This window comes from Balearica regulorum, chromosome 15, assembly GCF_011004875.1.
Source record: "Balearica regulorum gibbericeps isolate bBalReg1 chromosome 15, bBalReg1.pri, whole genome shotgun sequence".
Lineage (NCBI taxonomy): Eukaryota > Metazoa > Chordata > Aves > Gruiformes > Gruidae > Balearica > Balearica regulorum.
Genome location: NC_046198.1, coordinates 266,404 through 291,807, shown reverse-complemented (window position 1 = coordinate 291,807; position 25,404 = coordinate 266,404). Strand labels below are relative to the sequence as shown.

Genomic DNA, 25,404 nt, shown 5'->3' with positions numbered 1-25,404 from the left:
GTCAATCTAATCTAGGACATTTACGGGGCACCAGCCTACAGCTGAAGAACTCTGCTTCTATGATCTTATTGCACTATTTGGTCTGCTCATTTTGGGAACATGCAGGTACCCGTGAATTGAGTTGGTGATGAAGACCAGATCCCACAGTGTGCATTATTCTGTTTCTGTTTGTTTTGTTCAGTAGATATAAATTAGTTTCTAACAAAAAAGAGGCTTTGAGACTTCTAATTTCTTGTGAGAGCCTGATACGTGTTAGCTGATGGTTGGAATCTTCCCTTGGTAGTTTCACGACTGGAGGAACGTGAATCAGAAATGAAGAAAGAGTATAATGCTCTACATCAGCGTCACACAGAGGTAGGATGTCATCTCATTATTTTTAAATAACTGAACTTTTAGCCTGTATGTAAAGTCATGTCAAAGAATTCAGCTTTACAATACTAGTGATGACTAGAGCTTCTGAACTTTGGGAACATCAGAAATATCTGAATGGAGGGTGTAAAGAGGATGGAGCCAGGCTCTTTTCAGTGGTGCCCAGTGTCAAGACGGGAGGCAACTGGCACAAAGTGGAACACAGAAGGGTCCATTTGAACATGAAGAAAAACGTTTTTACTGTGAGGATGATGGGCACTGGCACAGGTTGCTCAGAGACATGGTGGAGTCTCCATCCTTGGAGATATTCAAAAGCCACCTGGACATGGTCCTGGGTAACCTGCTCTTGGTGGCCCTGTCTGAGCAGGGACGTTGGACCCAGTGGACACCAGGAGGTTCCTTCCAACCTCAACTGTTCTGTGATTCTGTGAACAGTGCCCCACTACCTCATCTCCCACTGCCAACGAGGCTCCAGGAGACGTCTTACATTAAATCTGGATATGCTCTTTAATGGCTCTTCTGTTGTAAGATTAAGCTTAAGTAATTTCCATCACTATTTGCTTTCAGATTTTCTGTCAGATTAGTCCATTCACTTACATCATCAGCTTAGACAACAAGAGCAAAGACAAGGAGATGTGCAAAATAAGAAAGTGAATTGGAAATGGATGCTGGAGAAGATCAAACAAAACCAGAAAACGAGTCTTTCCTTCTCCTCTCTTTGGCTCATGGATTATTCTCTTCTCTCCTCACAGATGATCCAGACCTATGTGGAACACATTGAGCGATCCAAGATGCAGCAAGTTGGGGGAAATAATCAAACTGAGGGCAGTCTACCTGGGAGAAGGTAGGGCCATAACCTCTTCATGTAACCTATACCATCCGGGAACTTACAAACTGAGTGCGTGTATTTGAGAGAGAGAAACCAGAAGCAGGATCTTTCCCTGTGGGCATGGATTGTAGTTGAAGCTTTTTCATAATGGGTTGTGGGTGTGTTGTGGGTACGTTTTCGAAGGGTTGACAATGAGGAGCTTTATGTACTCTGTTACAAAGCTTAGGCTTTGTCACACTACTGCTGAGAGGGGGCCTCTGGAAAAATACATTTGTATTCTCAGGTAGCATGTAAAAGGTTTATCTATAAAATGGATGGAAGTGTCAAATAAAGTATTTGTGTGTGCGTGTGTGTGTCTTTGTATGTGTGGTAGAAAGCAAAACCGTAGCAATTAAATGCATTAGCTGTTCCTGGATTTTTCTTCCCCTGTTCCTTCAAGGGAAGCTTTCTGTAAGTCAGTCACCCAATAGACCTACTTACGCCCAAGAAATTGATTTTCCTTCCTCTTCACCCCTCCGTTGTCAGAGCACCAAACCAGCCTTCGCTTAGAGAAGGCAGTGGTAGGTAAGAAGTTCGATATGTTGAATAACTAGTCTTTTGCAGTCTTAGAACAAATTTAAAGCACAAAAGTTGTAGTTACATTGATTTCAGTACAGATAGATGTGGTTTCAGCTGGTATGTGAAGGATCCAAATGCTTTCTCTCTGATGATACCAGTAACATTGCCCATGGGGTGAGAAGTAGAAGTGATGTTCCATAAATACTGGTTAGAGAAGTAATCACATAACACGTAATCTACTCAGGTTAAGCATAATCTGTTAAGTCACTCAGCCATAGAAAAGATGTTTTCTGTGGCAATTTTTGTGCATGGCAGAATACTATTTGTGTTAATCATCACACGCTAATGAGATGACTAACACTATAGTGACACTGTCTAACTCAGGAAGTTTTAAACTAAACCATTGTTTTCCAGGGGAACAATATTGACGAAATAATACACTGCAGGAGATTAAATCCTTTTGTTGTCCTTGCCTGTCTTTTTTTGACTTTTTAATTTCTTCTGGCATTGAGGAATGTTAAAACGTTTTGCACACATGCTGACCACAAGCTGTGGGACCTGTTGGTCTGAAAAATAGAGACAGTACCAACTGCACAGGAATACTCAGGAAAGAGTGCCTGCTAGGTGCATCCTCCCTCATTTCTTATGATATATGTCCAACTGATCTTGGTTAATGTCTGTGAACTTCAGCTGGTTGATATCACTGAAGTTCACTCAAAACCCAAATCTTTGGAAAGCATTTGGCTAAGAAAAGGAGTGGGGATGGCATGTCAGACTATAGACAAAGGGCAGCATGAGCAAAGACACGGAGGTGAAAATACTGGGAAAACAGATAAATGGAAAACCATGAAGGTTTTTGAAGTATCATCTGGTAGGGATGATGAAATGCAAAAGAAGAGCAAAAATTGAGCAAAATTTGGAGGTGAAGAAAGAGCAATATAATTTGAATTAAGAATAAAGAAATATATTAAGAATAAAGGAAGAATAAGAAGATCAGGTTCGAGAATATCTAAGGAACCTGAAGGTGCACAAGTCCATGGGACCTGATGAGTTGTTGCATCCGCGGGTCTTGAGGGAACTGGCGGATGAAGTGGCCAGGCCACTCTCCATCATATTTGAGAAGTCCTGGCAGTCTGGCGAAGTTCCTGCAGACTGGAAGAGGGGGAACATAACCCCCATTTTTAAGAAGGGTAAAAAGGAAGACCCAGTGAACTACAGGCCGGTCAGTCTCACCTCCGTGCCTGGCAAGATCATGGAGCAGACCCTCCTGGAGACTATGCTCAGGCACATGGAAAATAAGGAGGTGATTGGTGACAGCCAACATGGCTTCACTAAGGGCAAATCGTGCCTGACAAACTTGGTGACGTTCTATGATGGGGTTACAGCGTCGATGGATGAGGGAAGGGCAACTGACGTCATCTACCTGGACTTGTGCAAGGCATTTGACACTGTTCCGCATGACATCCTTGTCTCTAAATTGGAGAGACATGGATTCGATGGATGGACCACTCGGTGGATAAGGAATTGGCTGGATGGTCGCACTCAAAGAGTTGTGGTCAACGGCTCAATGTCCAAGTGGAGAACAGCGATGAGTGGTGTTCCTCAGGGGTCGGTACTGGGACCAGCACTGTTCAACATCTTTGTTGGCGACATGGACAGTGGGATCGAGTGCATCCTCAGCAAGTTTGCTGACGACACCAAGCTGTGTGGTGTGGTCGACACGCTGGAGGGAAGGGATGCCATCTAGAGGGACCTTGACAGGCTTGAGAGGTGGGCCTGTGCGAACCGCATGAAGTTCAACAAGGCCAAGTGCAAGGTCCTGCACGTGGGTTGGTGCAATACCAAGCATGACTATAGGCTGGGTGAGGAATGGATTGAAAGCAGCCCTGAGGAGAAGGACTTGGGGGTATTGATTGATGAGAAGCTCAACATGAGTCGGCAGTGTGCGCTTGCAGCCCAGAAAGCCAACCGTGTCCTGAGCTGCATCAAAAGAAGTGTGACCAGCAGGTTGAGGGAGGTGATCCTGCCCCTCTACTCTGCTCTGGTGAGACCCCACCTGGAGTACTGCATCCAGCTCTGGGGGCCCCAGTACAGGAGAGACATGGAGCTGTTGGAGAGAGTCCAGAGGAGGCCACGAAGCTGATTGGAGGGATGGAGCACCTCTGCTATGGAGACAGGCTGAGAGATTTGGGCTTGTTCAGCCTGGAGAAAAGGCAGCTCCAGGGAGATCTAATTGCGGCCTTCCAGTACCTGAAGGGGCCTACAGGAAAGATGGTGAGGGACTGTTTATCAGGGAGTGTCGTGACAGGACAAGGGGTAATGGGTTCAAGCTGAAGGAGGGTCGATTTAGATTAGATGTTAGAAAGAAATTCTTTACTGTTAGAGTGGTGAGGCACTGGCACAGGTTGCCCAGAGAGGTTGTGGAGGCCCCATCCCTGGAAGTGTTTAAGGCCAGGTTGGATGAGGCTTTGGGCAACGTGGTCTAGTGGAGGGTGTCCCTGCCCATGGCAGGGGGGTTGGAACTAGATGATCTTTAAGGTCCCTTCCAACCCAAACCATTCTATGATTCTATGATTCTATGAATAAGCGAGGATATTTTAGTAACTTGTATTAAGTTCTGTAATACAAATAACAGAATGTCATTTGGTTTTGGAGTAATGTAATAGAAAGGAAATTTCAGGTCTTGGCATAGGACATGTAAACACCCTTTGTCTGCTGTGGCTCCCTGTTGCTGCATTGCACTTCTCTGGAGAAGACTGAATTCAAATTGCCAAAGTTTTGACTGTGTATTGTAAGAATGAAAAAAGGAGAGAAAAAGAGACCCAACCCCACCTTGTCATTGAAAGAGGCTTGAAGGGTGGAAGGGGAGTAGTGTAAGACGTGAATCTTCAGAAACTTCGGTAACTAGCCTGGGACTCCTGCCAGATTCCCTGCAGCCTTAGAGTCATACAGTATCCTCAGCTGGAAGGGACCCACGAGGATCATTGAGTCCAACTCCCAACCTCACACAGGTCAACCTAAAGGTTAAACCGTATATCTAAGAGCATTGTCCAAACACTTCTTGAACACTGACAGGCTTGGAGGCATGACCACTTCCCTGGGGAGCCTGTTCCTGTGCTTTACCACCCTCTCAGTGAAGAATTTTTTTAATACTGTCTATTTACTATTTCATTACGTCCCATAATAATTAAAGATAATTCTGTAGCCTTGGCTACAAGAATGACTTGCAGCTGGAAGATACTGGTATCCCAAAGAAATTTTATTTATTCTGAATCAGGTGATAAGATTTTTGTATTCTCATTTGTAAGGCTACCAAAGCTTTACATAAAGGAAGGAAAGACACAGTTATGTGTGAATCAAGGGGGACTATTTACCCTTCCTCTTCTGACAGTCAAATGGTCCTTTCAGAAAAGAATATCTTACAGTATTTCTTCTAGAGATGAGTAACTAAAGGCTGTTGTAGTTGTTGAGTGGGCTGTATCTCTGTGCTCTATTTTCTGCAAAACAGTAGATTAGTCTCACAACAGAGAGTTATTTAGGAGAATAAAAATAATTACAGAATACAGTGTTTGGGGTCTGGCTAAAATTGGATTGTCTAAAATATAAAAATCTATTGGGGAGGAAAAAAAACAATCAAAAGATAGATGGCAGCCTTCCCAGGCAAAGGGACAGGCATGAGGCATGTAGAAAGCAAGAGATGACATAGTGTAAAAAGAACCAGTAGTTTATAGGTGTTCTTCTGTTCATAAAATGTCCCTTATCAGACTATTTTTATCCCTTCTCTCCCCCTCACAGTCTGGAAGTCCAGAGTGAGCTCCCAGAACATGGTCTGATCCTAGTGTTGGAGCTGAAATGGGATAAGTGTGTTAGGCTTGTTTCCCTTCCCACTTACCCTTCTGTAAATAAGAATATATCTGTGGAAGTACTTAAACAGTAAAATATAAAAGTACTGTAGGCAAAAACATGGGTCTCCATCTTTTAAAGGGTGGTTCATATATGCGCCTGCCAAATTTGGGTTGGACTGCATGGCAGAAATTGGTTTTAATGAGATTTTCCTTCCCTTTCAAATAAGCTAATATTAATTGTGACTTTATGTTATCATTCCGTGAAAGAGATGCACATTAAAAAGTATTACTGGTTATATCTACAAGACTGCCATTCTCTGGGATGAAGGGCAAAATTTTCGTCAAGAATTGCCTCTTCATATTAGAGAAATTACTCTTTCACCCTTTTAAGTGTGACATATTGCCAGTCTTGGAGAGAAAAAAAGAGAAACACGCTGTGTCTGTGGAAGCCCCTGATGGGGCTGTGCTGAGTTTGTTGGAACAACCAGTGGGAAATGGGACTTTTTCCTTCATTTCAAGCTTCGCGCTGTTTGCGTGTGTGCGTGTGTGTGTGTGTAGCTCTGTGTTTGTATATGCTTGTGCACAAGCACTTTGGGTCAGATGTGTGGTTTTGTGTCACTGCATAGCTGGGTGGGGGTGAACACCAGCGTTTGGGCGCTGGGGGGGGACCCAGGCATAATTTCTCATGGCCTGTCACACAAATTTGAATGCACTTAGTTATTTTCATCTGTGGATGTGCTTGGGTGTGTTAGACTGCATAGGAGTGCATATTTGCGTAAGACCGTAAGTACACCAAGTAAGTTTGCAAGAACTGTTGGGGATGTGCGTGTCTACCGCCATCCAAGATGGGCAGTGAGTACAGTGCACACTTCCACGTGGTGCAGATTCCAGTGCATGTGTACACTGCGTCTGTTGTAGGGCTGCATGTTTGCATGATCTTTGCTCTCTAATGGTTGTTTTTTTGTCTCGCTTTTTGTGCGGTTGCTGCTCTGTTTTGGCTGTTATGTTTGTCACTGCAGTCATCGCCAGTCATGGAGGAAAAGGTAAATCCTATTGCTGCATCTTAACTTTGTTAATCCTCGTTTTGGAGGTTGCTATTGAGTGGAAACAGCGTGATGCTGGGAACGCATTGTACTCGCACGTTTGCCCCCTTTGTCTACTGGCACCTGTGTGTGACTCGCTCATTCGGGTGAGGCAGAGAGACCCACCACGCTGCTGGGATAACACACAGGAAGAAGCTTGTGTACTCAAATGCAGAAGTTTGGTCCCAAAACTGGATCAGTCCTCTGTGATTGGACATTGACACTTCACGTCCCAGAATGTTTTTAAAAGTCATCTTTTCTCCCTTACTTTACTATAGAGTACAAGGCGTGCATATTTTCTGAGCAGGGCAGAAAATGCATGTCCCTGTTAGTAGCTCTCCAAAGGCACTTCTGACTTTGGGCTGGGCAGTGAGTTCTGCACCTGGAGCCTGCAAAGAGAGCGGTTCTCATCTTTAAATGCTGGCAAACAAATTGTAGTCTTGTTATGTTTTATAAGCTTTAGGATGTTGCTTGTAGAGCATCCTGATGCCAGGTTTTGGCTACTGCAAATTTTTATTGAGGAGTTTGCTGTTTACCTTGTAATGCAAGGTAGAACTAACCAAGTGTTAAGAGTCACCTTGTACTGGAAAGAATTGGGTGTATGAAGGTTACTCCAGCACTCAAAATTTAGACCAGCCCTGAGGATACTCTAAATTTCTTTGAAGACTGGCAATGAACCCCAGGGCTGCAAAGCCAAAGTTAGCTCTTCTATAGTGTTTGCTCTTTCCCCTTCTCTGGGAGGCTCAGAAGAGGCTGGAAGGTGTTTCCAAAGAAACTCAGCAAGGAAATTTTCCTATCAGTCTACATTAAAATCCTTTCCTGAAGGTCCTACAGCTTCTGGTGCTACGGAGACTTTGTACCTCTGTTCTCTGTTTAGTGGGGACTGTGAAGTTCACACATTCTCTGTATATTCCATGGGGTGCTGTATCACCTTGCATGTTAAATATGCATGTGTTTGTATATGAATGTAGAATTAAGCTATGGGTTCCCAAAAGAAATCTGATAGAGATTACCTAAAGAGAAAGTATAATTTAGTGTCTCTCCCAGCATACATTTGGGATGGCTCATATTTCTCAGTGCTGCCAGTGAGTTACATCAGGCCATCCCAGCATAGTCACAGAAGCGTTTATATTATAGCATGTTGTTAGATATTCCGACTGCACCACTTGTTTTGCAAGGAATGTTTTGCAATTACAGGAAATTTTCTCCAGCTATGTACACCTGTGAAGCATGACTCCCTTAACACCATCATTCTAACCTGAAGAAGATGAAAGATATGAAACTAACGGTTAAAGCAGCTCAAAAAATGGCCTATTTTTTTTTTCTCCCTGAAAAGAATGATTCTTTTGAAGTAGACCCTTGGGACCCTTGAGTTATTTCTTTAACTCTAAAAATAGGGATTTTCTGTCTTTGTGGCATAAAGTTCTGATTTCTATTTCATAATCTCTTATACATAACTGACTATACTTTTTGTGGCTTTTAGATCAGTACAGTAGCAAGGGTGAAGATTTCATATTGGGAAAATTTCCCTAGTATGTTATTTAGAAACTTAAACCACAGCTGTTAGAAACTTTCAGGGTCTTGGAATGATAGCAGTAGGATAAAGGGAGGTAAATGCAGGAAGACACAGAGGTAAATGTACTTTGGCATCATGACCTATTAGGAGCAGATATAAATGGCAGGATAGAGGTAATAAATCAGTATTTAGACAAACAGCAGTAGAATGTTTTCTATAAACTTAAAGTGGTTGTTAGTATTTAAAAAGTAACAAGGACCAAGATGCCTTTTGAGTGGAAAGGCTACAAGGAAACTGGTAGTCCCTATCATATATGAATCTGTTTTTGAATCTGTTGAAAGATGATTGCATCTTCTCTATGAAAGAAAGTAAGGTTAATCAGGTTATGTCAATGATCTGTGTTCCTCTAAAAGCCATTTATCTGCTGCCTTTGTAAGAGAGTTTGTGTATGAAACTTCCATGTGTGAGTCTTTAGGATCTTCAGGAGAGGATTTTAATGCAGATTCTTAGGAAAAGTGCATTGCAAATCTCCTTGCTGGGTCACACTGGAAACACCTTTCTGTCCCTTCTGCCTATCCAAGATAGGCCACAGCAAGCGATTATTCCTCAGCATGAGTGACACTAATACAGCCGTGCAGCACACCATGTCGGCCAGGCAGTGCTGAGAAGGGAAAGGTTGGGCATTTTGGTTTTCTCCACAAACGTTGTCTCCTCTGCTAGACACTCCACCTCCTTCCTTCCTAAATGAGCTGGTTTGTGCACCATCCTCTGTGTTAGTGTGTTTGCATACATCCTGGGGGCCCTTGGGTCCTGCTGCAGTCGTTCTGCCCACAGTCACAGGTGAGGTGGTTGTGATGGTTGCCTACCCTGGTCAACAGTCTAGTGCTGATGATCATTAAAGAAGGGCACATGAAGGTCTACTGTTATTAATACTGGTGTGCAGAAGGCTGGATTTCCTCACTCCCCGCACCAATAAGCAGAAGTCCTGTACAGGAGTAGGTGAAGTACCATCACTGAACCCCTTTGAGGGTGCATGTCTCACAGAGGATCAGCTGAGTTAATCTCTACAGGGCTGCTGGAGTCTAGCTAGTGGAGGCTGCTGGGGATATCTCCTAAATGGATGTGTGCTCTGTCCCTGCAGGCCTACCTCTCTGGCACGAAGCCAGTTGCTGGTTTTGGCATGTTGCTGCAGCCTTTTCCACTTCCACTGCTTGCTGTAGATTTTCTCCCACTGGAACTTGGTCTCAAAACCTATGCCAGCTTTATATTCGGAATCAAAGCCACAATTAGCTAGTCACCTGCAGTTGCCAGAAGGAAGAGGATAAAGAAAACATGATTACAGACATCTGGCCATATGAATGGTTCATTCATTTATACCTTTGTTTAATGTCTGAGTTTTGAATGCATTGTAATATGGATATGGAGAGGGGATCAGAGAGTACGAGTATTATTTTTCTTGCTTAATATTGGAAGTGATCCAAAACCCTCTGATTTCTGCTGTTGGAGCTAACCAGATTTGGGGTGGGATGTACAGAAATGCCATGTAGATAACTCTTACTTAAAAGCCTCTTCCCTGACACAGTGATGACACCTCTAGGATCTATGGAAACTTTTTTTTTTTTTGCTGTGAGAGCTGTGTGCTGTGGCTTGTTTTCCCACAATACCTTTGTTTCTCAGAAGATACACTGACTTAAATTGGCTGATGGTTCCCTGCATTTTTTTTGCATTCCCCCAAAATGTTTTCATACTGATGGAGAAGTCAGTTGTGCCTGTTGTGGTCACTTGACTCCCTCCCTCTTAGAATCTCCCTGGGAAGTTGTATGGCTCTAGCAGTAGACACCATGGGTCTGAGTAGACAACACCATGGAGTGTGGGAGTTGGGAGTTCATACAGCTGCTATGTGAGGGAAAGGAGTGCAATTCAATTTCTAGTGACTAATATTTCACATAAACTAGTGTGCTATTTCTTTTCTATAAGGACCATGCAAATGACTAACAGATTGGTTTCCCCTCTCTCTCTGTTTCTCTGTTTAGCAGGAAGGAACGTCCTAACTCTCTGAATGTCTTCCCCCTCGCGGATGGCATGGTACGTGGGCAGATAGGGGCCAAGATCGTCCCAACACTGGACCACTGGCACCTGAGTGACCTCGGCCAGCTGCAGTCCAACTCCAGCTACAAGGTTTTATAGACCATCACGGAGCAAGGGTTTCCCACTCTCCCACTGTCAATAGCATCCCACATTTTCATTAAGATGGAGACCAATCTGTGTCCATAACCCTTTGCAGCCTCTCCCTGCTGTGTGTCTGCTCCCTTGGTAGCTGTGCTGTAGGTGGGAGGATATTCTTTTGCAATTCTGGCATATGGTGCAGGAGGGGTTTGACACAGCTCCTCATGCTTCTTGTATCAGTGATAATCTCCTTTACTTGGCTGGCCCCACGTTGAGAGGAATGTGTGGGGAGGCAGTTAGGGATTTAGGGAAGATAAATCCTTCACTTTTCTATAGCTTATTTGGGGGAGGAAATGGTGGAACCTCTACTCTCTCTCCCCCTCGATGAGAACAGTGCTTTTGTACCTCAGCTGGGACCAGGCATTGGGTTGTGCTTGCTTTCCAGTGTTTGTCCTTCTTGACTGATCCTGTTCTGGCCTTCCTCTCTTCAGAAAAAGGGCTCCTAATCCTCTCTGGATGCCCAGGTCTTGCACTCTGCTATAAATTTCCTCGTATATCTAGTCATTGCTCTAGACTTGCATTGTCTGCCTTCAATACTCGTCACCTTCAATGCACTGCCTTCTGTACTGGGGCTTGCCAGAAATCTTACAGCATTGCAACTGTGCTGGAGCAGCTGCACGGTTCTACCTGTCGCTTGCGGTGCTCTGCTCTGCTCTGCTCTGCCATTCAGATACTGGTCTGAGCCCAAAGACCCAGATGTTGTACTCTTAGCTGACAGCTTAGTGCAATTGTTCATAGTTTGGCCTATACATGGTGACCCACGTTTGCCATGAGCTGTACCAGTAGACTTCTCAAAGTCTTTGTGCTCAGGATCCCACCAAATTCCTCTCTTTGAATGATGTTCCACAAATGCCTGGTGACAGGCCTGAAAGCCAGTGGTGCATCTACCCAGCACGGCTTGCAGTATGTCCACCAGTATCTCACAGAGCTTCTGGTCTGCTTTAAAAGTGTCTGATAAAATTTTCTTTCTGTCTGCCTGGAATTTGTGGAACATCAAGTGTTTTATATGTCATATCTAAGGACTGGTCTCTTTTTGAGAAGTTGTAAATCACTAATCGTGTAAAATACATTGAGGCACTAAAGGCAAAGAGGAGGAAAAAAAAACAAAGAAAGAAAAAACCCAACTTGTTAGTCTACACATTCTGCATGTCTCCAGATTACATTAATGGTATTTTGGCCTGAGAGACTCTGCAGGAGTGGCCTCCTTGGAGCATAGCACAAGAAATTTAGGCAAATTCAACATTTATGTGGAAAACAAAGCAGCACCTTCCCCTTTTGAACACTACCTTTGTAAAGTAGCCTAGAACAGCACAGACCTTAGCACTTCATCAGTCCTCTGCTGACATGGAAGTTTGAAATCCAAAAGCAAGATGTTTGGATAAGATGGAGACTGTTCTTGGAACCAAACCCTTGCTGTAGTTAGAGGCACAGAAGTTTGGGAAACGTAACAACTTGCAGGATGCCATTTGGGTTCTACAGTCGTTTCTGGAGAGCTTTGCCTGGAATTAGGGAATAGCAATGCCACGGTGCAATAACATAATTAAGAATGGTGGAAATGAAGATAGAGCATGAATGTGTTTCTTTAGACTAGTGCTATGCCAACACAACACTGCTGCAAGGACACAGACAGCAACCAAAATGCACAGGGAACAACCCACTTCTGGTTCTGGAACTAGTTTGTTCCTTGGGATCTCCAGGCAGTGCTGCATGCTATGGTATGAACATGCCCTCGAGCTCTCTAGCAATCAGGCGTCTGCGGCAGCGGTTAGTTTTTAGAGAAGAGCTGGGGGGACAGGCTTGATAAGGTGTAATTCTTCAAGCGGTACCGTTGCAGAACTTCTGAAAGAAGTTGAGTGGATCTCACTGATAACCCAGCATCTGCATTGCAGGAGAATGCAACACGGACCTAGATAAATTGGAAGCTTTGATGTCCAAGTTCAAGTAAAGGGAGGGTTACTGACCGGATCTCTTCGTGATTTGGTGGTGGTGGTGTCAGGCAAAAACCCACATTTCTGGTTACAAGAAAGCTTTGTGCAGAAGTAGTAGTGTGCTCCTCCAAATGTGTCTGATGGGTAGTACTGGGATTTGTGTTGGTGCTCGTTAGGGAAACTCCGAAGTGGGATGCTGGATTTAAGGAGGCTGGCCAGTAGGGTGGAGTTAGAGAGATTGGGCTATGGAAGTCTTGGATGAGGTAGTGTGTTACAGAGGATTCCCTAAGAGTATGGAGCAAACCTATGAATAATTAAAGGATGTGATTGACTGACTTACTAGATTTGCAATTTGGAATGGAGATTTTCCTCCTGCAAGCTTCTTGCACGCTCTCTGACTGGAATACTATTTCTTAAATATTTTGCATGACTGAAATCTCAGTAGTACTGCTCGTGCACTCCTCGCCTCTTCTTCAGCAGCTCTGATATTTCGCTGACATCAACTGCACACACATGACTCACCTTCTCAGTATGTATATCCTGACTTTTCTGTCTGGTTTTCCTTCTTCATGGGGCCGTACTGTGTTTATATTTTAAGTCTCCTTGTATTCCTATTTGACTATTTTCTGTTTTAGTGCTGTCATTATATTATTTTATTTTTACATTCAGTTGTACATTAATTTTATACAATGTTTTGGAGATGAAAGTCCTTAACATTTTTGTTTTTATGTACTATGCTTTCAGTGTTATAACCATACAATTGTGGCTTCTCATGGTGACATATGACTGCTATGAATGTTGGGCCTTTGCAATGCATTTTGGAGGTCACTACTACACATTTGATGTTTAGGAGGTTGACAGGTATGGCTGTAGGTAAGTGGTGGTTGTGGAGAGTATTCTTTGGGTGAGCTATGGGTTGTGGAGAAGGCCTCCTACACTGTAGAGGAGAGCTGTACACTTAGTGGAATATTTGGCATTAACAGAGCACTCAGGACAATAGAAGGAAGATACCAGCAAAGATTAATAGAGCTTCTGGACTGTGAAGAGGACCACCTTGGTAGTAGTTACATTTGGGAGGTATTTCTCCAATGCAGGCTGGTAGGTTGATAAAGTACATTTTCTAGGTAAATATAAAACTCAGATGTATAACTGAAGAGTAAGTGAAAGACCAGGGTAATTATTCACTGACGTCTCCTGGATGAGGGGCAGGTTATATCAATAAACAAAAAGTTACAGGATATCTCTGATACAAATATCGCCCTATAGACACTGACGATCCAGGGTTTCTGAATGACATCTAGTTCCTAAGAACAAGGAATGACATGTGGACCTGCTGGGTTTCTCTTTTGCAGTGGCAGGATGCTCATGGACTTTGGTTATACTTATAGACTTACAGCGAGTACAAGAACATCTCCAAATCCTTTCATCCAACAGAAGTTTTGTTTGGGGAAGGAGGTTTTATAGTTGCACTTTACACTTGATATTCTTTGTCCCTTTGTGCATTAGCACGGCAGGCAAACTGCAGTTGAAGTAGTACAAGGCTTACTGGATCATATTTTTTCTCCAAAAACCTGGTTTGGTTTTTTTTTTTCTTTACATATTAGGAAAGTAGCTCCTGAAACAGGAACATGAAGTAGAGGTGGGAAGTGTGTTTTTCACATGTAGCAGCTTAAGTGAAAAGTCCCCATCTCTGTCTTGATGCTAAAATCAGCAAATGTGCAGGGAGATGATTTGAATGTCCATGTGGGAATGTGGGTGGTGTTTGGACTGACAATGCAGAAACTATCTATAAAATGTGGATTGTATTTAATGGAAATGCAGTTTAAAAAAAAAAAATCTTAATTTCCAATATAAATGCACAGATGCAATGTAAAACCTTTGACTTCCACAGTGCAGTGTACAGCAGGGTATATTAAGATAAGCATACAGAGGCCAGTCTAATTAAAGGAAGATCTTAATAAGATTCCAGATTTTAAAAAAAGTATGGCTGCAAAGGGTTAAGTCACCATTTTTTCAGTCTTCTCTCTCATTCCATTTTGAACCTTTTTGTCATGTTGTGAAGTTATTATTAGAACAAGAGAAAGTGACTTCCAAATTAGTGAAGCAGCGTCACAGCTCCAAGGTGGGGAGGCTCTGAGCAGAATCAGGATCTTTCTAGTACTTGCACAGGAGGGAGAGGCAAGTAGTAAAGATTAAAGCTAGGTCTGGATGTGCAGATGCTGAATGTCACTGCACCCGATTGCAACTCATTATCGCATATAACTCTCAACATTAATTTTGTCATCTCCCTGCAGGCAGTAATTAGAGTGGGCTGCCATGAAGAATGGGGAGATCTCATTTGGGTCTGGGAGTGATCACAGCATTGGTCAAGACGTTAATTGGCTGACTGTGAAGCAGTACTGCTTTAATTGACAAACAAGGGCCACAGTATAAAGTCCCGATCGAGCTATGAAAGCCTCACGTGTTTTTCAAGAGGTTGTATTACAAGAAATGGGGCTGTAATGTCTGTAAAACTGAGAGCCGTTTGTGCGCATTTCACACTGGGAATCCATCTCCTATGTTAATTTGTCCGCTTACGATTTTTGAGTTCATGGGTCTTGTCATCCTGTCATTTGGACGTGGGGAGACCACACCTGTTTCTCTTGTATTGTCAAGCTGGACCCACGCCTGGCTGTCTTCTGCGCAAGGTGGTATGGGGACATAGGTCTCCTGCGCTACCAAAGTGAGACCATCCCAACTTGGTATTTGCTTTGCTTCTGCAGTTTATAGTGTCAAAACCACTTTGCTATTCTCTCATCCAGGTTGTGTTGATGGCTTACTATAATGACATCATCCAAGACCTCTAAGAGGCCACTTCATATCCTTCCCAAGCAATATCCGTGTTGCCTTCCAGTCTTGGGAAACACTGGCCTGGCTTACCACAAGTGCCAAAGCGCTTCAGCTTCCACTGTAGTCAGTGTGAGCTGCAGGTGCTTTTCACTTACAATAAGGCCACCTTTTCTGAGATGCATGATGAAGAGATCACATACTGATGTGACTTGTGAAGAACAATGTTTAGTAGTAAAGGACAAAGGATATCAGTCCTTTCGCAGGTGGGATTTGCTTGCTGAGTTCAGCACGAGAACTCACTGCTTCGTTGTGGTTGCAGTGCCTAGTGTCACAGCAAGCGCTGGACATATAGCTGGTACAGCGAGCAAGACTCATTCTCCATAATGCTTTAAGGTAGCCATACACCAGCAAATGGGAGATTAATTGAAATGTATAGCTGTGCTTTTCCCTTTTTGTTCTTCCCCACCCTGGAATTGCCATAGTGCCCCCAAGATGAAATGTCCGAATCTGGGCAGTCCTCAGCAGCCGCCACACCGAGCACCACTGGAACCAAGTCCAACACTCCCACGTCATCTGTGCCCTCTGCTGCCGTCACACCCTTGAACGAGAGCATCCAGCCCATCAGCGAATACAATGGCACGACCAAGAACAATAAGAGGGCACGAGAAAAACGGAACAGCCGGAACATGGAAGTCCAAGTCACGCAGGAGATGAGGAATGTCAGCATAGGTATGGAAGCTGGGGCTTGGATATTTGGTCATTAAAGTAATTGACTTCCCAGTGCTTGTGTCCCTCTGTTACAGGAAGAAGCTGGGAGACTGAGCTTTATAAGTATAGAATTTGAGGTAGCCTCACTTTGAAAGATAAGTGAGCAAAACAGGGCTACTTGGATGTTGGCAGTCTTCTGGGTAGCAAATTTCTAAAACATCAGTAATATGAATAGTTTCACAAATATACAGGATGGGGGTAGGTTATTGAGTTCGGTCCCCTGCGGTTGCACTCATCCACATTGCAGAACCTCTTTCATGAACAGTCAAGTCCCATCTTAGTCTAACTGAGCTTTTGGAAAGCTGTTTCTGGACCTCACCAGTATGATAGTTAAAAGCTTGCATTTAGTTTTCTCTCTGGATTTATTCATAAGTATTTTATATCCAGTTGTTGATATGCCAAATTTGACAGTCAGGTTAAATATTTTCCGTTCTGTGTGTTTATCCGACACCTCAATGTGTTTAAAAGTAGCAGTTATATCCAGCTGTTTTTCTCAGCTAAACAAGCTGTTTTCTTTTAGTCTATTTCTCATATAAGAAATCCCTCAAATCTTTGGAAATTACAGTTGTTTTCTCTCACTTCCCAGAGTCCTTTAGTAAATTGAATTCATGATTTCTTGTCAGGAAACCCATGACCTAAGTCTTTAGCACCAGGATGTTTAAATAAAGAAAATGGTGTAATAACATGATAAAAGCCCATTTTCTGTGTTTTTTAATATAGCTGTGCCGATGTATTATCTGAGCCTGTACTGTATTTAGACTTGAAGCAGCCTTCAGAAATGAGAAGAGGTCTGTTTTACTGGTCATGAACTTAGATTCAAAAGGACTGTAAAACTAGCTGAAGATCATAAAGAAAATCTGTGCAGGAGCACAGGTATGAGTGCAGGTCTCCAGGGTTAGCATCTGTACCAGGTGATCATCTTTTTTCCAAAGTAATACAGAGGAAATTCCTCTGCTAATGTTCACAGCTGTTTCCTAACAAATTAAGACTATAAACCAACGTGTAACATCTTTTGTTGTGGCATTTGAGTGAGAATTGTCGTGACCGCGTCCCATTCTGTATTTATATTAGTGGCTGAGGGGGTCCCAGGGTCACAGATGTCAATCTGCCAGAAACTAGTGTAGTTCTCCATAAAAGCATATGGCTTCTGCATAGCCAGCTGTTAAATTGTGATCTGTTCGGTGATCCTGGCCAAGGCAAGTCAGTATAAGCATTGGTATCAGAGAAGTTGAGCACGGATATCAGTAGTTTGAATGCCCCATAAATACTTATCCTTAGTTTTACAGTTGCTGCTTTACAAGCTTGTTTACCAACAGTAGCTTTCTTGGGTAAAGTCTGCTCACTTCTGTATGTGTGTAACTCTGAAGTTATTGTGGCTGTGAAAGCTTCTTTTTTCTTGGTGGAAGTATCGTATTGTGGAACCTGCTCCAGGCAGATAGTTTTATCTTTCCTATGTGCTCTGCATATTCAACGTTTCAGCTATTTCTCACACGTAATGCAAAGTCAGATCTCCAGGCTGGGGAGAAACACAGATACTTGAATTTTAATTATGTATTTTGTGCATCTATAATTAAAATGTCTGTCAGTGATGCAAATGCCTTAGAGCTGAACTACCAAAAAAAGGTACTCAAAAATATTTGCAGAAAGGCTTCCCAGCTTGAAAAAAATAAAAGCCTCTGTTTCTGTGAGCTTGAGAACCACTGGTGTATGGATGCCTGCTTTGGCAACAGATACACATCTTGCTTTGTCTTCAAACATGGCATTTGTTGCCAGTTGGTGCACAATGCCAGCCTAAAAGAATAAAATCAACACTCAAGTTGTCATGGGCTTTGTATATTTGGCTACTGAGGCCGTTTGGAAAGGTCAAAAATTTCACATCTAACGTAGTTGAGGGACTAATGTGGTTTACAAATTAGGTCTTTAATCCTTCAAGAATTTCTTGTGTGAACAGACACTGTGTTCATATTGCTTGTTTAGAGTAGATGTAAGTCTGAGCTTTTGAACAGTTTAGTATCCAATAAATGTGACTTGACAAGAGGAGGAAGTTCCTTATTCTTTAAATACTGACTTCAGGCTGTAGATTGTACAGAAACCAGAGTAAATTTCATGTATGAGTTTTTAAGTGAAATTTCACTGTAATGGGTATCCAAACCAGTTGTAGACTTGAGAATTTGTGTTGAAAAAATATTTCTATTAAAACTAAACACTGCCAATTCATAACTCCACTAATCTCTGTGAAGCTATACAGAAAATCACTGTGTTGTGTTCAATCCCAGCTAAAGCTACATCTTGATTGAAGAGTTCTTACTGGCAGATAAGAAGTTTATTTGGAATTTATTTTAATGAATGAAACATTTCTGATTATCACACTTCAGTGAGGATCCATGTCAGTGACCTTGGTGACACTCTGGTATGGGTCTTCCTGCGCTGGAATTCTGAGGACCCTTTCCCAGCACTGGTGAATTTGTGACTCTAGATGATCAGCCACTTTCTGTTCCTATTTTAAGACTTTGAACACAACACCATAAAGTTTTGAAACCTCAATGTTCAAAGCTGCAAAAGTCCCTTCAAGGAACACTATACTGTGAAATTCCTGATCCTATAGATTGTATGCATTGTCTTATGTAGGAATGGGCAGCAGTGATGAGTGGTCCGATGTTCAGGATATCATAGACTCTACTCCAGAGCTGGATATGTGTCAAGACCCCCGCCTGGAACGCACTGGTAACAGGTATTGATTGTGACTTTTCACTGTGTGCTCTTTTGCTTGGTTTTGTGAGGAGTGACGAACGGATGCTGTGACTGACACTGAATTCAAGATGCAGCTGTTAGAGAAAGTCCGTATATTCTGCCTGCTGTGAATATGAGGGGTCCGGACCTTCTTTGAGTTCTCCAGAGAAGGCAAATGTCTGCTGGTAATCTGCAGAAGGATCCATCCAGCTGACCCAGAACTGGGCTTGTTTGCATTGCTGGATCAGGGAGGACGAAGAGATGGAGCAACAAAAGATTTCACAGAATCTTAGAATCCCAGACTGGTAGGGGTTGGAAGGGACCTCTGTAGATCATCTAGTCCAACCACCTGCTAAAGCAGGATCACCTAGAGAAGGTTGCACAGGATCGCGTCCGGGTGGGTTTTGAATCTCTCCAGAGAAGGAGACTCCACAACCTCTCTGCGCAGCCTGTCCCAGTGCTCGGTCACCCTCAGAGTGAGGAAGTTTTCTTCATGTTCAGATGGAACTTCCTGTGTTCCAGTTTGTGCCCGTTGCCCCTTGTCCTGTCGCTGGGCACCACTGAGAAGAGTCTGGCCCCATCCTCTTGACATCCACCTGTTAGATATTTATGAGTACTGATCAGATCCCCTCTCAGTCTTGTCTTGGAGAGCAGGAGCAGGACTACTCCACGAGGGAGGACAAACAGAGTAACCTCAGTGATCCCACTCCTGCAGAGAGGGCAGAGCACTGATAACAAGCTCCATCAGCAGCCCCAGACAAGGCAAGGGGATGAATTAGGTCCCCGTGCTACCCATGAACAGCAGGAGACAGGGCTAAAGACAGGTGCACCTACAGTGAAGCTCAGAGACAGACTGAAGGCACAGGCCTGAGGTTAAAGGGAGCGCTTCGACCAGTGAGTGGGTGGGTGCGGGTCCCAAGTGAGGCTGGTCAGAGCAATTTTTACCCATCAGTGCACTCAGGACCTTGATGGAGGCCTCTGAATTAGCAGACTCACACTGAACTACTGTGCTGCTCTGGTTCCTATCCATCACCCATTTTGTGCTAATCCTATTTAGCTCCCTAAAGGTTATTAATTTAGCTGCCTAAAGTCTATTAATTTTGGCACTTTATTTCTGTGAGGCATGTATTAGTCTAGAATTATTAGTCTAGGCACCTTGGGTTTACTGTGGTCTGGTGGTTAATTTTAAAGGATTCATTCTTTTTTACACTCGTCCAGTGTGTAATTTGGCACTACACCACCAAAAATAACCCCCTAGCTCTTACAGGTATGTGGAAGATAATACCTTGACAAAGTTAAGGCAAGATTTTCTCACAGTCCAAATCTGGACTGGATTCCACCTGTTGAGGACCCTCATTGAGAAGGGTATGAGCAGCAATAACAGAAACGACATACAGTTAAGGTCCCATCAGAATTTGTAGGATGCATGGACAGTTAGTAGGGTCAGGTGCAGGAGGAATCTAGGTAGCCAAAACAGCTCTGTGTGGGGAAGACAAAAGTGACTGGTGAGATCAGATTGAAAATTGGTCAGACCCAAGGAAAAGAAGGGAATGGAGAGGATTGCTGCACTGGGAGCTCTTCAGACAGAGATCTCTGATCCAGGTAGTGAGACTGAAAGCTACACGAGACACAAGCTGACTCGGGCTGCTGGACAGTGTGCTTGCTGCTTTAAAAGCAGAACGCTTTTGAGATACATACAGCTTCTCAAAGTTGAGTGCCCAAGAGGTAGGTTCAAGCTGAATTGGGTCTTCAGGTCAGATGCCAGTGCTGGTTGCTTCTTGTCACTTGTGGTGTCCATTAGACTGCATGAACTGAGTAATTCTGGTGCAGTCACGGCACCAGTTTGTAACTCCTCAGTGCTCTCAGATGTCTGGGTAGCTGTAATTTTTCTGTAATTAAAAAACAACTGCTATTTTTTTTTCTTTTCTCTGCATTGTGCTGTAACTGCAATATCAGAGGCAGCTACTGCACCCCATTTGTAACCTCCAGGCTTTATCAGCAAGACTTGATTTAGCTAAAAATGGAGCCACACAACTTGAAATAATCTCCAGTGGTACTGACCTTTCTGTTAGACTGCTGGAAAAATTGCACAGCCTCTTTTCATGCTGGCTGATTGCTCTCATACAAGGCAAGGCACTTAAAAGTGTTTATACTCACATTAAGACTTTTTTTTAGAGTAGGCAACGATAACCCCAGAGGTTACCTCACCCTTGCCTCCAGCAACAGCTGTTTTCTGTTTGAACCATAAGGCTGTCGAGAAATGCAAGAAGATTCTTGATGGTACGAAAGACAGCAAGAGGTGGAAATGTGCTCCTGTGTGATATGATTCGAAAACATGAACTTTGAGTTATCTTTAGTGATACATATTTTGCTGACATCTGAAGAAGCCTTTCGGTGCATAGACTCACCCCAAGAAGAAACTAACCCTTCAGGCTGATTTCACTTGCTAGTTGGCAAAGAAAAAAGACCATTGCTGTATTCAACATTTGAGTCCTTATTTGATCTTTCTGCTATCTGAGGTTGCTAGCTAAAGTGATAGGAGTGTGGGAATCCTTGCAGAGTCTGAAGAGTCAGAGCTGAGAGCTTCTGCAAGTTGAAATTTTTCTGTCAAATATTGAATATTCATTAACTATTATGATTTAAAAGGAAGTCAGCTGGGTGAGTTTTGAGGTTGTGCATGATAGGTACTTGTCCTTGATACGGGAAATAAAACATGCTTTTTTTCTTTATTCAGTACGTTCCCTGAATCAGTCCATGGTGAGCAGGTGGAGCGTGCTCTCATTTCTGATCACAATGGTCTGGGATGCTCAGTATTTCAGAGATAAAATGTTCTAGCTTAAATGTTGCCAAGTAACAAGAGTCCTTGTTTTTTGTTTTTGTTTTTTTTTTTTCTTGCAACAACAGCCCAACACAGGGGATTGTGAATAAAGCATTCGGCATCAACACAGACTCTCTGTATCATGAACTTTCCACAGCAGGGTCTGAAGTTATCGGAGATGTTGATGAAGGAGCAGATCTGCTAGGTAAAAACTTGTCTAGAACCATTCTGTTTTTTCTGGTATGATGACAACTACATTAAGCTTCTAGAAGCACTTACTCTCTCTTTTTTTTCCCAGAACTTGAATGTTTGGCTTTTAAAAAAATTGCATGGAAATTGAGACATTATGTGACTGAAATATGTACCTGCAGTACAGTAATGCTTACTTAGAAAATAACATAAACTGTTGGGTAACTTTTGTTTGTGTTGCCTTTATGTGCATAAGTTATTTTTCTATAGGATTCTCCTCCCCCAACTTTCCCCCTCCCAGTAACTTTACACACTAGCAATTTCACTTGGAATAAAGAGTTTGTTTGAAATTTGAAAGTAAGTAACTCCTTTTGTTAAGTTTTTGAAGTTGAAATGATACGGAAATACTATGGTCTGTATTGCAGTTTTCACCCTTTTATAGTCAAAGAGATGTAGTAATTAACTTTTTAGGCTAATTTTGAAGGAGCTTGCAATACCTGAAGTCTGGTTAAATTCGATATTCCTGACTAGGACTTTGAAGCACTCAGAGAAGCAGCTTTTCCTCAGGTAGCAGTCGGAGCCCTTGCCATACTGTTTGGTTTTGGACTCTTGAATATCTAGACCTTAATTTGTGACAGAATTTAAGCTTGTCTTGCTGGCCGTTTTCCAGAGTCACGACATTATGAGTGGTCTTTGCATACTCGGACAACAAGGGCAGCTGACAAAGTTTGTAACTGTTGAGCTCACTTTCTTTTTTACTGCTTGATTTAAGGACGCTTAGAAGACATGAAGACTCCAACAATATGCCTTTTATGCATTTAGTAGCAAAGGATCTGATCTGAAAGTGTACATTTACTGACATAAGAGCTGCTTATGGATAATCTTGTAAGTTTGGTTCTTTATATATGTCCAGAACAGGATGAGCTGAATCATGTCACAGATTTGCAGCAGCTCACCTTTGCAGAAATTAAATTAGGAAGATACTTGTATCACCTTTGAATATGAGTCTTGTATCAGGATCCTCTAAAAGGATATGCTTCTGCAGAGATTTTACCCTATTCATTGAAGACTTAACCATGAAGACGTGGACTAAAGACTGGAAAGGAAATCAATACTGCTTGCTTTATCAAACTCAAAAATCTGAAATTGCTACTATGACAGGCAATAGTGTGACTGGAATGTAAGAACATATTCCAGACTATCATCAGAATGCTTGCAATACCTTTTTGATACAGATACGGTTTGGGTTTTTTTTAGAAACATGGTGCTAGCCCTACAACATGCAAGAGAGCTCTCATGCATGGATTGATGACCGTTGCCTGAAGTGTTAAAACATCTGTTGTTTTACCTCCAACTCAAGATTGCCAGAAGAAAAAAAAATGTACAGAAGACTCAAGACGAAAGCACAGGCTTTCTCTGCCTGCACTTTGAACCAACGTGTGCAGATACTTACAAAACTAAGAATTTAGAAAGAAAACCAAGATTTCCAGGTTTGAGAATCATCTGGATGATAGCAGTCATTGCAGGAGGCCTGGGACTCCTACTTAAAGTGAAGATGACAGTAGGAACTACATGTGACAGTTAAAGCTTCATCTCCCTGCTGTGGAATTAATTTTGGTTAGCCAGCCCCCATAGATTATTGGGAACTCTCTTCCGAGCAGGACCAAAGCATTAAAACCGCTGACAATCTTGCCATTGCCCATCTATTTTACCTTGGTCCTCAGGTGCTTTCTTATTTAGGAGAGTGTATAGTTGATTATATGGCTATTTTCCACTAATCGTTGTGCCAACTGCTGCTTTCCTTCTCTCTCCAAAATGGCTGGGGCATCAGGGATTGTCAGCTTCTAAGAGTTACTATTCAGGAAAATTATTTGCTTGGTGTATGAACTGCTTCAGACAACCTATTTCCCACTTCTGGAAGCCTGCCTTCTGGGAATCCACTTCCTGTTTGGATTACCCTGTAGTCTCACCCAATGATCAGTGAGAAATGCAGACTGTTGTTTCCAAAGTGCCAAAAAATTTAGTTGCCCAAACCTTGCAGGGTTGATCAGCACAGTTTCAGTTAAAGTCAAAGGTGCTTCACCTCTTCCAGTAATAAGGCTGCCCAAAGACCAGTGATTGATTTTGGGTTGTGAGACATCTGTTGTTTCGCAGTTACCACTTGTAATAAAAATGTAGAGACTTTGTTGAACAGTGCCCATGTAAGTGTGGCTTATGAAGAGGACACCTCTGTGCTGGGACAGTTTCCTGGTTTGAGCAGAGCAGCAAAACTCTTGCAGGTGATGGCACAGCGGGCTAGCAGAATAGGAAGGCTTCTCCTGGTTCCTTTTCAAACCTGGGAGTTGGACTGTGATGAAATCAGGTAGTTCTGTGAGTTTCCTATGAGAAATGTTAATCTAATTAATCTTTTTTGAGTTCTGGCTACTGACTCTGTCCACATAAGTGTTCTTTAAAATGAACACACGTGTTGCCAGGATTGTACAAAGGGAGGAAGGCAAAGAGAGATCTTAGAGGTCATGTCTCTGACCAAGAAATGAAATTTATACTTTTTTTTTTTCTTTTTGCTTTGTGCAATAGAAAGCACTAAGAAAGTCTGGTAAAGGTGGAAGCAAAAGACTAGATCGTAGTACTGACAAATCTGTCAACATTATTCAAACTTTTGCCTTTTTTGTTAGATAAATTGGTCTCTAAACCTTAGAGTCTTAAGAGCCATAGAGGAAATTGTGCTTTATGGACACGATGTAAGAAGCAAGATCCACAAGCTGAAAGAGTTCTCTCTCTTTCTGAGTCGTATTTGGAGCTCCCTTCTCTCTGTAAATCCTAAGAATTAATGAAGTTTACCCCCCCTAAGTGAAATTTGAATACTTCCTCTAGTGTCTCTCAAAACTTGGCAATCAATCTTCAAAGAATATTCTCTCCTTTTGGACTCAGTTTCTTAAAGAAAGAGAAATCTCATTAAAGAGGACTTTAAAATAGAAGGATCTTACAGAAATTACCCTTGAGGAGTAGCTGTCAGGCAAGTCTGTTTCTTGAATGGAAAATCTCACTCATTCCTCCTGGATATCTGCAAAGTGACCAACATCTATTGATACAAAATTGGCACTCTTCATTGCAATTTTTGAATATAAAATAATAAATATGTGTGTTGCCCCCCACCTCTAATACTGCTTTCTATACGTGAGTTTGTATAGGAGGTATTCTGGAGAAAAATGTGGAGTGAGAACGATCATTTATTAGTGGTAATTGCAGACCAAATTCCCTTCTTTCTCACTACAGCCTTAGGAATACCAGTTGGCTATTTTCCTGCACATTCCCTTGTTAATCTCAGGTTCTTGCCTCTCGGTCCTGGGTAGGCTCCTCTGTCTTCCATCTCCCCCTTCCTGCTCTGCCCTATCCCAAGAGTTTCTGGACCCGAAGGAGCACTAGCAGTTTGGTTGTGCGCTACGGGCAGGTCCTTCCTTTCAGTTTTAGGATGTCCAACTGTGTTTGCTTTGGAAATTAAAACCTCCCTTCAAATAAGAGGGGTTTTGTAGTGAAGACAGAAATTCAGCCGTATTAGCGGTAAGTTTGTGTACAGAAGTTGAAATGGGATTATCAAACTGAGTCCCAGCACTGCATTGGAAAAAAGAAACAAAAAAAGTTTTTAAATGCCACTGATTGTCTTTTGCAAACTGAAGTGTCATTGAAGAGCACATTTATAATCAGAAGATCTAGTTG

General features: G+C 42.6%; 1 protein-coding gene and 1 long non-coding RNA gene across 2 annotated transcripts in view; one reads left to right on the top strand and one right to left on the bottom strand.

The window, feature by feature from the left end:
• LOC142603950 (uncharacterized) overlaps nt 1-25,404 on the bottom strand; it is a 221,404-nt gene that overhangs the window by 89,729 nt on the left and 106,271 nt on the right. The gene's annotated exons all lie outside the window — the stretch shown is intronic.
• Nucleotides 1-25,404, top strand: part of MAPK8IP3 (mitogen-activated protein kinase 8 interacting protein 3) — a 79,708-nt gene that overhangs the window by 24,134 nt on the left and 30,170 nt on the right. Inside the window, 6 exon segments of the mRNA XM_075768053.1 lie at nt 284-354; nt 1,122-1,213; nt 10,236-10,377; nt 15,665-15,911; nt 18,579-18,681; nt 21,585-21,703. Of these exon segments, the coding sequence (XP_075624168.1) occupies nt 284-354; nt 1,122-1,213; nt 10,236-10,377; nt 15,665-15,911; nt 18,579-18,681; nt 21,585-21,703 (774 nt within the window).